The 15,608-nt window shown below is 35.7% G+C and overlaps 2 protein-coding genes across 2 annotated transcripts in view; one reads left to right on the top strand and one right to left on the bottom strand.

The window, feature by feature from the left end:
* LOC125236742 (rabankyrin-5) overlaps positions 1-15,608 on the top strand; it is a 65,728-nt gene that overhangs the window by 3,703 nt on the left and 46,417 nt on the right.
* On the bottom strand, positions 664-9,321 carry LOC125236264. The gene is made up of 3 exons (XM_048142975.1): positions 8,902-9,321; positions 2,702-2,887; positions 664-2,337 (listed from the first exon to the last, which is right to left on the bottom strand). Exons 1-3 carry the CDS (start codon positions 8,945-8,947, stop codon positions 2,072-2,074), a joined length of 498 nt encoding a protein of 165 aa, XP_047998932.1. The 5' UTR covers positions 8,948-9,321; the 3' UTR covers positions 664-2,071.

Below are 15,608 nucleotides of genomic sequence, written 5' to 3'. Positions count from 1 at the left end.
TATCTAGAACATCAATTTAATTTAAGTCTCATACTTTTACTGTAGGAATCATGTTTTTTGTACTATTAGTACATGTACTACACAAGCCTAAAAGGATTTATAATGGTGGCTTTAGATTTCACGAGGCCTCAGGCTACAAATTTTTGAGAAGCTTCCATTTGCTTTGTTCTCAGCAGGGCCTCTGCCAGGCCCTAGACTATCGACCCTTTCGCCACTCCACAAAAGCCGCCCTGAGGATCCATCCTCTAAAAATTGGCATTGTAGTGAATTAATTTTCCCTTTGACAGACAATTTTGAATTGTTTTGAATCCTTTTCCTTAAACTATGTCCAATTGTCCCTGTACGTGTACAACATAGCCTGCATTGCTCAACAATCGTACATATGCTACAGACATAGTAATGTATATACAACACGATCAAATCTATGGTCGTGTAACATATGTTTTAAAGGGTTATATTGAAGTAAAATTAAGTAAAACTGGGTTCACACAGTGCAGGCAGGATCGCGTCGCAATTCCCTCGCATAAAATCGCTTAAATGTAGGCTTGTTTGGCCCGAGGAAGCGCGCTAGGCCGAGCCAACTCAAGTGAACAACAGCAGAAATGTTGATTAATGAATAACTGACTCGATATATTGGTGGGTTTTAAAGTGAAAAATAATTTATTTTGTTTATACTTTTAATGTTATTTTTATACAATTTAATTTTACACTAGCCTTTGGTATATTCTAACAATTATGAGTAAGTATTAAATGCGAAAATAGGAATGTCACATGACCAATCCTCATAATATATTATACAGGCACAGGCAGTATCTATTTAACCATACAATTTTATAAATAATTAATTATACATAGATAAGAGCTTAAAGTTTTACTTTATATTAGAAAATGACTATATAGTTAATACGAAGACGTAGATCATATGATGGCATCATTATCATATCCCTTCGTACAAAAAACATCATGCGAGTCACGCTAGTGCACATTTAACATAGGTTAGTAATTATCTAGATTTGCACGAAGTCAAGGACTTAGGCCTTGTAAATTCATGCATTATGTATGTAGGTACAAGTAATATAATTCAGTTTTAATAATACTTGACATAAATAAAACAATAAATTACAGTAATATCCATAAATCGAAATAGACTTACAGATACGGGCATGTCATTCGACAGATTACGAAGTCTTCATATAAACATCATCTTTTTAATATTTTTACATGAATACATCTGAAAAAGATGGTAGCTTTACATACCTCATTCGTCCGTTTGGATATAAAAAATTGATAATAATATATAGGTATTTTTCTTACAATTAATATTATATTTTCAACGTAAATATAGGAATAAATGTAAAATCAAGGGTAATAAAATGTTGACCATTAATAATATGAAACATTCTAAATCTCTGGTCATACCATGAATAGCACAACTTTATTTTAGTGCTTCGTCATTGAGAGCTTGTTTATGCCTAGATACTTAACTTTAAAAGTGCGTACCTTGTATTTTTAGATCAATGTTCGTAATCTATCTATATTCAAATTCATATTTATTATATTATAAAAAGTTTATAAGCACTTTAAGTATAATAGGTTCTTTGAACGAATATGTCATAAAAACTATATATTTATGACTCCTAAAACTACTGGCTCCTTACCTTTAGATAGTAACCCGTATTTAATACAGTTTTATAATATTAAAAGTCTATGATATTATAATTTATAATATCTAACTACAATTAATCTATATTTTCTAAAAGTTTACGATACACCTCATTCATAATTTTAGTTTTTATTTAGTTTTTGTTAGTATTAGTAACCTAGTAGCAGCACTCAATCAGGACTCTTACAGATCACGATTTCAGGCCTTTGCCTAGTAGTGAGAGAAAAACAAATTGTATAACATGGGAAAACATCCCCTTGTCTTCCTCAATAAGTACCTAAATTGAAAATTACACATGGCTACCGGTTACTAATTATCTACTGTATCCTTCTAAATACTTATCACCTTAAATCATAACCTAAAATAAACTGCTCTAAATTACCAAATAAATACACTGATAACACAATTTTAAGTACACGAACGAAATAGGAGCATTGTTCCCGTTATCAGTAAAGTAGCGGGTACAGATAGTCTCCCACTACTATTACATAAGTCCCCCCTGCAGTAACACAACACTGTCTTCGTGAGCTTGTGTTCGTTGCTCGGGTCGTCTATGCAACCCTCTTCGTAGACTTCGTAGATTTTGTTGACTGGCACCCAGTGTCTGCCCACTTTTTCTTGCATGCCCTCGGTGGTTTGAGGGGCGCAGCCGCGTCTGACGCTTCTGGATGAAACTGAAATATAAATATATTTGAGACTGACTGCTTGTGAACCTTATTTAGTTAGACAGAAAAACGTCCGGGCTTAGATAACTAAAATTTTACTTTACTTAAGATATACATTATATTATTTATTTATTTAAACTTTATTGCACACTAAAAATGTACAAAAGGTGAACTTAATACCAAAAGGCATTCTCTACCAGCTAACCTTTGGGCCAAACAATTACCTATTGCTTTCAATTTTGTTACATACTTAATTTCCTAATTCAAGGATTCTAATTAAAACATATTTTTTGAATATGATATGTGACGATGTTAATACAGGATACAGATATAGCATAGACTACTTAAACTATTTGTTAGTAAATCTCCTTACGATCAGGTCCTATGTCTTGTGTAGTCACCCGCTTGACGCACATGGTTGACTCCGGACACTCGACAGCGCTGACGTCGCTGCCGTTGAAATGGTCGCACGTTTGCGTGGCTTGAAACGTCTTGGCCGCTTTGTTGTACGCCGTGGTGTGTTCCACCTCGCAATTGTAGCATCGTATGCTGGAAGACACTGGAAAGGAAGATTACACGTTAAATACATTGATAAAGGCACAATTGTGCGATATTTTTCTAATTAATACGGAGAGATTCAACAGCACGAAATTAATCTGCATATGTGAGACCCACTTCATCAATGGAGCGTTTTCACTTACATGCGCTCGTTACATTTGCTTTCGCAATTTTAAATTTATTGGGTTAAAATAGATATCAAGTTTAGGAAACCTTAAATCTTACGGGAAGTAGAATCTTCTGCAATCTTTCCAAATAATCGTGCATAAACCTATTTGCTCATAACATAAGTATAGGCGTTGCACGGTGTGATCTGATCATAAAAGTCCTACAATATCGTCAACGTATGTTTCGTCTAATTTCATTTTAAAGCCCGTCATCGAGTTCTTAATGCAAAGTAATTAAGCATTCTAAATCGGTGCAGTAGTACGCGCATTTTGGCATGCATCACATTTTATTGCGTGCTTGGAGGTGACTGACCCAACTCTTAATTACGGTGCAGCCAAAAGTATTTCGTGCCCTTAGTTAAACAAAGACGTCGTATAATTTTCACCCTACAGTTCTTCCCATAAAAATGATGCTAAATTTCTTATAATAAAATTATAGCCCTGCAGGGGGCGCCGTCGAAATATAGAATTATTTTCTGCATTTATTAATGTATATACGAGTATCCATGTGATTCTTAATTAGTATGGTGTTTTTTATCCTCTAGGCGGAGCTTTCAGCTAGAGCTGAAACCATACAAACTTATTCAAAGAGACGTTTATTCTCTGTTATTTTTCTTTGTTGCGTTCAGTCAAACTTTTAACTAATTTTGTTATGGCTTTGTCGTCACAATGAAATTGCTTTGAATCACCTTGGTCGAGTTCTGACGAAGTGTGTCGCATCTGCATACAATACACTTTTATTGTTTCAAAAATTGCTACTTTTATACTTACAATGGCGCAAGACGTAACTAAAATTTGTTTTTTATTTTAATTATAGACTACCGGTCTGGCCTAGCGCGTAGTGACCCTGCCTGCTAAGCCGCGGTCCCGGGACTTCTAATCTTTTCTATGTATATATCTTATACTTTTAAACGAGCAATTCTTGTATATTTATTTATTTATTTATATATACCGACGATCTCGGAAACCGCTCTAACGATTTCGCTGAAATTTGTTATGTGGGGGTTTTCGGGGGTGAAAAATCGATCTAGCGTAGCCTTAGATCCCGGAAAACGCGAATTTTCGAGTTTTCATGAGTTTTTCTTTCGCGTTAGTAAAAGTAAAATATGGTCGTTAATTTCGCCGCGCGCGCATCGATTCCGCTTAGCTCAGTCGTACGAGGTCGGTCTAATGTACGCAGATAGATCGTTGGTGTCAGGGTTTTGAATTCCGGCCAGAAATTAAGTTTTTGTTTTTTCGAATTCCGTCTTTTTTTTGTTTTTTTTTGTTTTTGTATTTATAAGAGTTTTTTTATCTAAAGACGTGATATATTAAAATAGAACCGAGCGAAGCTCGGTCGCCCAGATATTATAATAAGTACGAGTAATATATATGTCATCCTCCTTGCGTTATCCCGGCCTTTGCCACGGCTCATGGGAGCCTGGGGTCCGCTTTGACAACTAATCCCAAGATTTGGCGTAGGCACTAATTTTTACGAAAGCGACTGCCATCTGACCTTCCAACCCGGAGGGTAACTAGGCCTTGTTGGAATTAGTCCGGTTTCGTCACGATGTTTTCCTTCACCGAAAAGCGACTGGCAAATATCAAATGACATTTCGCACATAAGTTCCGAAAAATCCTCGACCTCCGGATCGAAAGTCGCACGCTCTTATGTATTTATCTATATAAGTAAGTATATCGTCAGACTTATATTGACCGGGATATAGACCGTGATTACCTTTTTGATTTTTGTCGAGCTCCCGATATTTCGACGCAGTTGCATGCATCATGATCACGGAAAACCGATTGAGTTTTCCGTGATCATGATGCATGCAACTGCGTCGAAATATGGGGAGCTCGACAAAAATCAAAAAGGTAATCACGGTCTATATCCCGGTCAATATAAGTCTAATGAAAATAACCGTGAATCATTCAAAACTTTTAAGTATATCGTCGCCTAGAACCCATAGTACAAGCTTTGCTTCGTTTGGGGCTAGGTTGATCTGTGTAAGGTGTCCCCCAATGTTTATATTTTAATAAATAATAAATGAATATTGGGCGACTCCTTACACAGATCAACCTAGCCCCAAACTAAGCAAAGCTTGTACTATGGGTGCTAACTGCTAGACGACGTATATAAATAAATACGTACTTATACATATACATAGAAAACATCCATTTATTTATTTTAATTTGTTTTTGGCATCTGGGAACGATTTTAGCGTAGCCGTAGGAACACTAGGAACTAAATTAGTTGAAATTACTAAGGATTCTATTGCCTACTATATACTTGACTGATTGCGAAAATGTAGTATTTCGAATTAGCCTCAATTGTTATGTCATTGGCTATTCTAAAATGTCTTGGGAAGCCGGAAATTGGTCTCATCCCTAAATAATTAAATATATATTCAGTTTGGATGGTTAAATGTGCCAGTTCAGGTTTTTTTTTACCGATTTGTCTGTCATTGATAAAAAGTCAACAAACTATTAGTCTGTTCGGAAAGAGACGAGGCGAGTCTTGAAATGTATAGGGTCCTGTACAATCTATGACTCTTTTTTTTCCGCACAGAAACATACCTAGGTACGGGTTAAAAATGGGTCAATATGTGCACCGCGGAAGTCATTCCGACACTAACTGTAGTTTCTGTTTCTTTGTTTCGACATGAATTAACAGCGAGAGGTTAATTTGTTCGTTTACGAAACCAAAGGTTTCTCACCACTCATTTTTTAACATTCCGATCCATTGTGGTTATTTTTCTAATTAAACACTAAACTATGAACTATATTAAGTGTAGGTATTGTTTGTTTAGATATATAATAGTTATCAGTCTTATAAGTAGTTTTTCTACTACTACACTAACTGACAAAACTAAATATTTTGTTATAAATAGTTAAGTTTCTAAAATATGTGCCAAACTTGGCATACATTTTGATAATAAAACGGAAGTAGGTAATAAATAATAATTATTCCAACAACCCATAATAACTCCGATATAGGTAAACTTATAAATTGGGAAAGCTAGAAACTGCAATGCGTATTTATCATAATATTTAGGTTTTTATATTAAAGGAAAAAATGGAAAAATTTACGCTTCCGGCGGGACTTGAACCCGCATCATTTGCAATCCGTGCAAGGCTCTTAACCAATTGAGCTACGGAAGCCGCGCCGGACATCGCAAATCTCTCCATGCCTTTCCTTATGTACACACGTCTTGGGGTGACGTCTAGCGCCATCTACCGACAGACTATTACATTTGATGGCGCTAGACGTCACCCCAAGACGTGTGTACATAAGGAAAGGCATGGAGAGATTTGAGATGTCCGGCGCGGCTTCCGTAGCTCAATTGGTTAAGAGCCTTGCACGGATTGCAAATGATGCGGGTTCAAGTCCCGCCGGAAGCGTAAATTTTTCCATTTTTTCCTTTAATATAAAAATGTTTAGAATCGTTAGCAGACGTTTCTGCTTGTTAAAAATATATTTAGGTTTATTTATTATCACCAAAGTTGTTGAACTTATCGATAACTTTTCAAACTTTTGTCACAGTCTTGTAACCTTGATATTGCCGTCACACCCATAATATTTGATAAGCACAAGTGCATCTTATAGAGATATATAGAAGTTCGTGATATAAAAATGAAATGATTTGTTGTATAAAATATTAAACGACTATGTATAATGTTTCTAGCCTGGGTGGGTCTATTGTTATACATACCTAGACTTTACGAGATTCCATCATCTGCCGGCCTTGCCGAAATGGCAATCGTTGACGCTAGAAACCGATCGAAACGCAGTATGGCTCTGTCTCGCCAATGCGGAATGCGGACGATATTATCGTAATCATTTGTGCATTTGGCTACGTAGTACCCTGATCTTAAGATGATGGCATTGATGACAATAGGTCTAGTTTAAAATTATTATTTTAATATAAATAAAAAGATTCTAACTCGGTCTAGCCATCTTCAAGGAATCTAAAGCCTCGTCTTTTGAATTTTCGTGACTTGAAGTTACCAAGTAATAATCCGTAACATTGCTCTACCCTTTGGGTAAGTTGACTTATACGGTCAGATTTAATTCAACCACATATGGTGGATTTTTGCTCATAAATTGTTTCCCTGTAGCTTTCCCTATTAATCACCATACGTCTATTATGTATAGTTAGGCTCGTCACGTCTGGTGGGCAAATTCCTCCTTTTTACAGCAATACCGGCTATAAGTACTCTTGGTTTTCATGGTTGCTGACGGAGACTGGAGATTTGACACATACATCTGCACAATGCACATGTTATACAAATTTCATTTCATTCATAATCTTCCCCTTACTAAAACGTAATAACTGGTAGAAACCATATGATTTACTATCCACTAATTTATTCTAGAAGTTTTTATACTAGTATTTTTTTATACAATTTAGATTGATATCATTTTATTAAATCAATGTAGTTTTAAAACAATATTGTTTATTGCACCAATAAATTGCTCTGATATTTAGAATAAGATGAATATTGTACACTGTTGACAATTTAAAAGTGCTTATTGTAAGCCTATTTGAATAAAGAATATTTTGATTGATTGATTGATTGACTTTTACTCCTTACTGAGGATTTTCCCGTTTGATATTACTAATACTATATTATAAATAATTTGTATTGCAGCAAATTAAATTCCGTATTTGACATCTAGTCTGGGCAGTAGGCTTTGACCCAGTCTACGACGCTGATGGCCATCGGTTTGAATCTCACAAGAATATTTTATTGAAGCAGATATTTGATCTCAAATTATGATTGTTTTCTACGTATTTAAATAAGTAAATTGTCGTTTATGTATATCGTCACCAAAGTCAAAAAAGTTAAGCTTAGTTTGAAGCCAGCTCGATCTGTGTAGTGTGCGATGTCACATACGATTCATATCCGCTTAATATAATTCACCCCACACTCGCTCATAAACCGAAGCTTGTCTGGGTCACCGCTCAACCTAATCAAAATCCGCACATCTATATTCCATTTAAGGACTCACGGAATCCGTATTGAATTTAAATGTATTTTTTAGAAGGCACAGCCTTGATTAACGCCTACTGACATTAATGGCGGCCACATGTGTCGTATTGGAATCGTCTGATAATGATAAGTTGATAAAAGTGTACAATTTAATGGTTTGCAATACGCGCTGCGCATATTTTTATGTGAGTTTAAAAGAACCGCAAAAGTCCCACAATCTGAACCTTTTGAGAACTGAAATAAAGTCTAAAAAGATAACTTTTAGAGTTTGTTAATACAATGGAAACATATGGTACATTCCTGCATTTTATTAAAATAAGAATATGTATGTCAATTAGTGAACATTTGATAGGTATGTAATATACGTGTGCACCGTCGCGTGTGGCTTTTAGACAACCCTTCGCCTTCGTGGCGCCAACAATATGTGAATTGAGAGGGTTTATGTACTATACTACTAACAGTAAAATTTTAAATCTTAAATAATATTAAGTAACATTTCTGATCCATTGATGTCTGATAAAATATATAAATTAAATGAGTATATTATAAATATGAATAGTATCTATAGAATTTATACTATATTCGGACTACAAACTTATGGTTCAAATTAACTTTTAGTAACCAACCGAATAAGATCATTTGTTGAATATTCGGCTTATAGTAATACTTACAGTGATACTTTGAATTAAAAAGTAAATATAGTTTAATTTTATTTTATCACATAAGTACCTATAAAACAAGCCCAGCCGGTTTGTTTGCGGTCATTGATAACAGAATAAAATGCGCACATTATGTATGTTTTGAATACATTGTAGATTTCAATTTAGGCCATTTGTTGATTGAAAATAAAATAAATATTTCTTAAACAACTTACTTTTTAAAGACCACAGAAACGTTATCACAAAAAGCATCAGCTCCATGATAAAAATAAATCACACCGCATCCAGACACTTGTTCTCATATGTTATCGTAAAGAAAAAAAAACACATTTGTACACCGACTGCACACTGGCACTCCTGCCACGCATGTGGCCGGCACTACAGCCGGCTGAAATTGGCACCTCCACATTCAAATGAATCACAGGAAATTCGCGCAGTAGCGAAACAGGACATGTCTGATCGGCGCTAAAGATATCTACACATCTTTCGCCTTATTCCAATGGAGTAGAGCGTTAAAAGTGTAGACATATTTTTGATGGTAGACTGTCGAAATATCGTCGAATAAGGCTGTTAAGTACTGCGCGATGTGAATCAGCCGATCGATGTGGCGCCGGCTCGAGACTGCCCACTTGCCGAATGGTTTTTACTAATGGATTATATTCTGTCGCGTCCTTGCGTTGTTTTTATTTTTATCTGATAACGCGCGCACCTGAAGAATGCAGGGTCTTTTGGCAAATTCAAAAAAATTACAATAGATTATATTTGTCTTTTAGAGACCTCCTTACAAAATACATACCTATTACTTTTGATAAACATTTTCTATCAGTTAATGCGGTCCCTTGCCCTATTGACGGCGGCTATTGGAGCATTAAAAACAGTAAAATGTATCCGATTGATCACAGCACGTCCGAGATTTGGAAGGTGAGGAAGGTCGTTCGTTCACTTTGTCGCCAACCCAATACTTTACCAACAGGTAGATTATTTTCGGTCGCGCTGTTTTTATTTTTAGTCACGATAATGCAATGTTTTGGTACCCGTGAGTCGGTCACGGTGGACGCAGAAGGTAGTCAATACTCTAAAAAGATAAAAATCGGCTCTCTGTAGACTTCGCGTAGATTTTTTAAATACATAATAGCAACCCGGCTAGGTATTTCATGATAGCTCTAACTCGCGGTCAATATATTACTAAGTCCACTATCAAACCTAACCATCTGTCGGATGTAGTGGTTAGCTGCTGGAATTTTTACTATACACCGCACTTCGTTTGAGATCGTAAGGTCGTTCACTTGCCCGCCATCTGCTAACATCACGTTTTCTCGCGGTGACCTTAACATTAACTTGTTAATTAATTTCATCAGGTATGCCCTTGTTCATTATATCTCGACTCATTTTCGTTATTTAAGGAGATACAGTCGTTATTAATTATATCGGAGCGGCCGAAAAGTTCACTATGTGAACATGCCCTCTTGACGCTGTATTTAAAATGCAAATATGTGTGACCACCTTGACCGCTGCGCTGCATACATCAGCAGGCTTAGCCGAAATGACAATTGGTGACGCTAGACGCCGATCGAGGCGCAGTCTGGCCCTGTTGCACCCATACGGAATAGCGATATAGCTAGCTACGATAACGATATTATCGTAAGCGTTTGTGCATTTGACTACGTACCAGTGGCGGCTGGTGAAAATTTCTGCTAATAGGCAACACCAAAGCAAAAAAAAACCTACCTTAACATTAGGTACTTTACTAATAATCAATTTTAGGCAAGCCGGTGGGAATCGGCTTGTATGGACTAGCCGCTGCTGCTACGTACCCTGAAGGACATTTAATTTACTCAATATTTTAACATAATATTAGGTTGAATGGGACAGGTTCATTGATCACGTATGTTTTGTTTTCGAAGCGCCTCACCTGGTTTATTTTGTAAACGAAGTATTCGTGGAAACATGGAGTTTACAAAACGAACACTCCGACACTCGCTAACCTAGGAATTTGGCAAAGTCTGTAAATATTCTAAAACTTTATGTTTTTAGTGTTAGGCGTCAGGTTTTAAAGAACCTCTAATAAAATTGAGAGAGCATGCCAAAAGCCTTGTGTAGCATTTAATCCATAAATATATAAGCCAGTTTTATTTTTAGTTATATTTATGTACCTATTAATAGTTTTATATCTCATTGAGAATAAAACCTAACTGTTTAGTAACAAAATTAACATATATGTTTCTATTTAACCCAATGGTCAACTGGTAGAGAATGCCTTTTGGCATTAAGTCCGCCATTTGTACATGTTTCTTTGGTTGTACAATAAAGTTTAAATAAATAAATAAAATTTATTTTCATTTTATACATAAACTATAATTTTGCTTTCATGCTTATGTTGTCTAAGGAGTGGAAAGAGGATAACGATAGACTGGGCAGGAATATAATAGTTGCCAGTAGGTATAGTTTATTTTACATATAATAAGTAACTTTAGGTGTAGTAGTACCTATAGCACAGTATAATAAAGAGTACTATCGTACAGTATGGCCACTCCCGCACCCCGCTGAAAGTGCCGCCCACCCCCTCTCGGTTACCTCACAGTTACCGCCTGTCAAAAACGCGACCAGTCGACCTGTCATATTTCACTCATACAAGCATAGTACGCGTTCACCTACACGAGCTTAGACTGTGTGCTAGGAACGCGCCTCTTTCATATATTTGATCACCAGTGTCCGAGGTGTGCCAGAGGTACATACTTTATTCCAATATATTTAACTGTTGCACATTTTTAATATAAATGATATATTCGCTTGAACCGACGAGGTTACTGTTACTGTTGTGAAACATGGCAGATAGTGGCTCTGTCATATCCTTTGTCTGACGCCAACGATAATATACATTTAAAAACATTGCTGACTCAAAGGAGGAGCAGGAAATGACAGCTTGGGTATCCAATTGCATTAAGGGAAAATAAATAATTACAATGGTATTTTATGTGATGAGCTTTTGGTTCAAGACGTTGCTGTATAATTTTCCTTATAAATTGTCCCTACCGCCGTATCTAATAGGTTTTTCTAAAGGTCAAATGATGAGTATTTACTTCGACGTCGACATATTTTTTCACCTACTTCCAAACGGTAGATCTTTTTGTGCGAGCTTGCGATATTTTCGTCACCATACTTAACCTATTTTCATAATGATTTGCGTAGTTAATTTACTTTTGAACTACTTACGTTTATTTTTAAATGGGTTTTCAATTACAGTTATAGGAAATAAAATAAAAATACTTATGGAAATCGACTTTATTTCTCTGAAATTTAAGTACTTGAATATACACTTACATTTTATAGGTATTTGTTGATGATAGGTGTAGTTTGAGTAACAAATGGTTGAAGCTAAAAACCACTTTATAGTCGCAGCGAGACGTATATGGATTCTCGGCGGTGGAGGCCTAGGCTTAATGTATTCAGACCCAGATATCTAAGCAGTTAAGTCTTCTGTGTGACGTAACGATTTTTATTTGCTCGAATATTTTGCGTAATTTAGATTGATGACAATATAAACAAATTAAACATGTGGAATAGTAAAATAGACATTTTGAATTTTTCGCATGTATTTAACGTTTCCAAGTAAGCTAAAAATAGGAATCTAAATTTATAAAGCAATTCATTTCTTTAGATCCCGATATTATTAAAAAGATATGGAAAGCCTAACAAAGATCTTCTAGTTAGACTCATAATTCCACTACCACTTTAGCCAAAATACCCATAGCGGGTATAATTGTCTTGCCTTAATCACCACTCACTCCATAACAATTAACCGTGTAATGTGTATAGCTGTATTACCGCCTATTGTATATTTATTCCTCAACTTCTATATAAAACAAAGCCCCTCTGCATGTCGTCGGCGTCTGTCAGTCGGTTTGTTTGCGAAAAACTTGAAATCTCCCGAACTTTCACACCCGATTTTCATGCTGTTTTCACCTACGAATAAAGAATAAAGAGAATTTGTGAAAATATCACTGGCTTTAATCGAAAACGCTGCCTAATCCATTTATTAACCTAATAAAAGTAATAAAACAACGTATGTTTAAATTATCTCTCTTATTTATTAGTCTACCAAAATCTTATGTCTTTATTTTAAGGACAACTTTTGTGTGCTTTACTCCCCATTCCGAAGCCGGGACAGGTCGCTAGTTTAATTATAAGAAACACACCCATTTCACGTAAATGGTGTTCAGCGAACGTTGACTTTTACGAACTATTGTCCTATTAAAGGAAAGTGGTCTCGGGGTGTGTCGCCGACATGTCGTAAATGCAACGTCGGCGTCAGTAACGATACAAAGTTATTCATTATTTGTTAACGTACTTGTAGTAAAAAGAAGTTCGAAAATTGTGACGCCTGCAAATTTGAAGTTTGAAATTTCAGTTCAGTTCGTTCATTTAGTTCATTCAGAAGTCTCAGTAAACCCTCAGGACCAGTACAAACGTATTGCAGCCCCACTCTCTGGTTATCGGTCTGTGGTGTAGGGACAGAAATCAAAAGTAACCAAGTAAACAAAATTCCTAAAGTGGTATGGATCGTTACGACTAGGTACTAACAAGTACAGCCTAGTTCAGTTACATATACACAGTTACACAAACAAATATATCTGAACACGTTTTGATTTTTCATAGTGTTGAGACGTTTTTGTGTAATTCGACGATTTGTGAGATCTAACTGGACTCGAATGCACTTAGTAGGCAACTAACTGTTAAGACCCTGAAAAAGCTTAGTGATAACTCTGATAAGTATATTTCCTGTTATTCACCTAAAACTTATTCCTATAAATTATTTGGCAGTAAATTTAAAGGCTTAATATTTTCCTTGTTCGTGAATTATATTTGTTTCATTTTGTTAGTCCTAAAAACACATTGGGTTATCAAATTGGATTTTTGCATTTTAGTGTTGCAAAAATGTCTGTTATATTTTGTTAATCAGGTTAATAGAACTAGCTCTATTTAGTTCGCTCGCCATAGAGCAATCAATTAACAGATCGTCTAGACTTGGGCATTACGGCGCTGAGTTATGATAACAGTAAGTTTAACACGTCATCTGGTGTTTTAGGTTTCAAACAATAGCGTGCTCAACGATAATAACTCTACAAGTAGCGTAAATAGTTAACAGTACCTAAGGTGCTACTTTCTCGCAATAGTGGGCAAAGTAGTACTTTTCTATATTAAATCTTTTAATTGCCATTTGTACCGTCAAACCTCGTACAATAATCGTGCGAAGAGGTAGGTAATTCGCTACGCATGTCGTTTTGATTTGGAATAATGTTACTTATTTATCGGGTCCTTCGACAGTTACTGATAGTGGTAGCTAGAGACAAATCCCTCACAGACTTACATGCGGGCGATAGATTAAATTACACGTTTTACCGCCATTATCGATACCAGTCACATAGGCTCTTTGAAAATTAGTAGGTACAAAAAACACATTTTAACATCCAAATATCCGTCTCGTTAACGTTTGTTATTATTTTGATAAATATATGTATAAGGTGCGATGACTCACATGCTTTGCGCAAGAAATTGTATGTTTTTAGCATATTTATATAATATATATTTGTACCTTTTGGCGTAGAAACTCTAGGTCCATGGGGTCCCAGCGCTAACATTCACAGAAATCGCGAAGCGTCTGGTTGAGGTAACTGGTGACTGAAGAGCTGACGACTTCCTCGCACAACGTATCAGCATTGCGATACAGCGAGGAAATCTCTTAAGTCTGTGTAAGCTTAGATCAATAAATAAAATTAAATATAATATATACAGCGTTTGCCCGCGGCTTCGCTCGCGTTAAATTCGAAAATTGCGGAATGCTCCATACAAACTTCCTCCTCCTATTTTAGGGAATTGGGGGGTTAGAAAGGGACAATATGTAGCCTATGTCACTCTCCATCCCTTCAACTCTCTTCATTAAAAAAATGTGGTCAATTCGTCGCTCCGTTTTGCTGTGAAAGACGGACAAACAAACAGACACACACACACTTTCCCATTTATAATATTAGTATGGATACTATGTATAACTTACTTTATTCAACACCTTGCTGCTTATTAGCAGCTGCAAGTTGTTTGCAATCTGACTGATATGCAACTTAAGGTCTTATAATATAAAACGGTCAAGGCGAACCTCATATTGTTCTTTAAGCTTAAACATATTTTTTTAGGTTTCTTGTGTCAATCGTAGCTTTATAATGCTTTAAATAATCCCATTAAAGAAGCGCTATATGCCATCTAAATGTAAATGTTACTAAAAAACAAAGCAGTCATGTACAGGGTGCCCGGTGATTAATGGACAACCTTTTAACCACCAAGAGGGCACCTTATACTGGTCTAGAAAATCGACTTTAAGGTTTAGTAAAAGTCGCCTGGTTTTCGAGATTTTCACACTTTAAAATTTTAATACCACCCTAAAATTTTTAAAAGTTGTCCATTAATTACCGGGCACCCGTTATATGACTACCTATAGCTTAGTAATATTACTTGTATACATATAGGTAGGTAGTAAGATAACCAATAGCAGAATTTTCGCGGAATTACGAATAGTTTATTCAAATGTTTTAACATAATGATCACCCGAAATATGCTGCGATGACACTTCCTCTAAAAAATCGTGTCAATCATGTGTCAATTACTCAAATAAGCAGTTTGTTTTTCATTATCTTTTTGTATTCCCGAAATGATCCACGATTTAAATATACAGTATACACATATTATGTAGTTCTTTTGAATTTTAAAATTATGTTTACTATAGCTTATCGCTTGTCTGCCTTCTTGTAAGTGTTAGTTAGTGTTCTGCTTAATACACACATTACCCAACACACAGCACCCAATATTCCTGTCTTTATTAGAGTTTGGTTCGACTATAGAGTCGGGCATTATGAATTATGATAATGCCTAC

This window comes from Leguminivora glycinivorella, chromosome 19, assembly GCF_023078275.1.
Source record: "Leguminivora glycinivorella isolate SPB_JAAS2020 chromosome 19, LegGlyc_1.1, whole genome shotgun sequence".
Lineage (NCBI taxonomy): Eukaryota > Metazoa > Arthropoda > Insecta > Lepidoptera > Tortricidae > Leguminivora > Leguminivora glycinivorella.
Note: the sequence above shows the minus strand (reverse complement) of the source record. Positions and strands in the feature narration are given on the sequence as shown.

Excerpts from the sequence above, each read along its gene's own strand:
- LOC125236264 (XM_048142975.1), bottom strand. The coding sequence starts at position 8,947 with ATGGAGCTGATGCTTTTTGTGATAACGTTTCTGTGGTCTTTAAAAA. Across the intron at positions 2,888-8,901 it reads GTTTCTGTGGTCTTTAAAAA|TGTCTTCCAGCATACGATGC; the intron begins GTAAGTTGTTTA and ends CTTCCTTTCCAG. Across the intron at positions 2,338-2,701 it reads ACAAGACATAGGACCTGATC|TTTCATCCAGAAGCGTCAGA; the intron begins GTAAGGAGATTT and ends TTTATATTTCAG.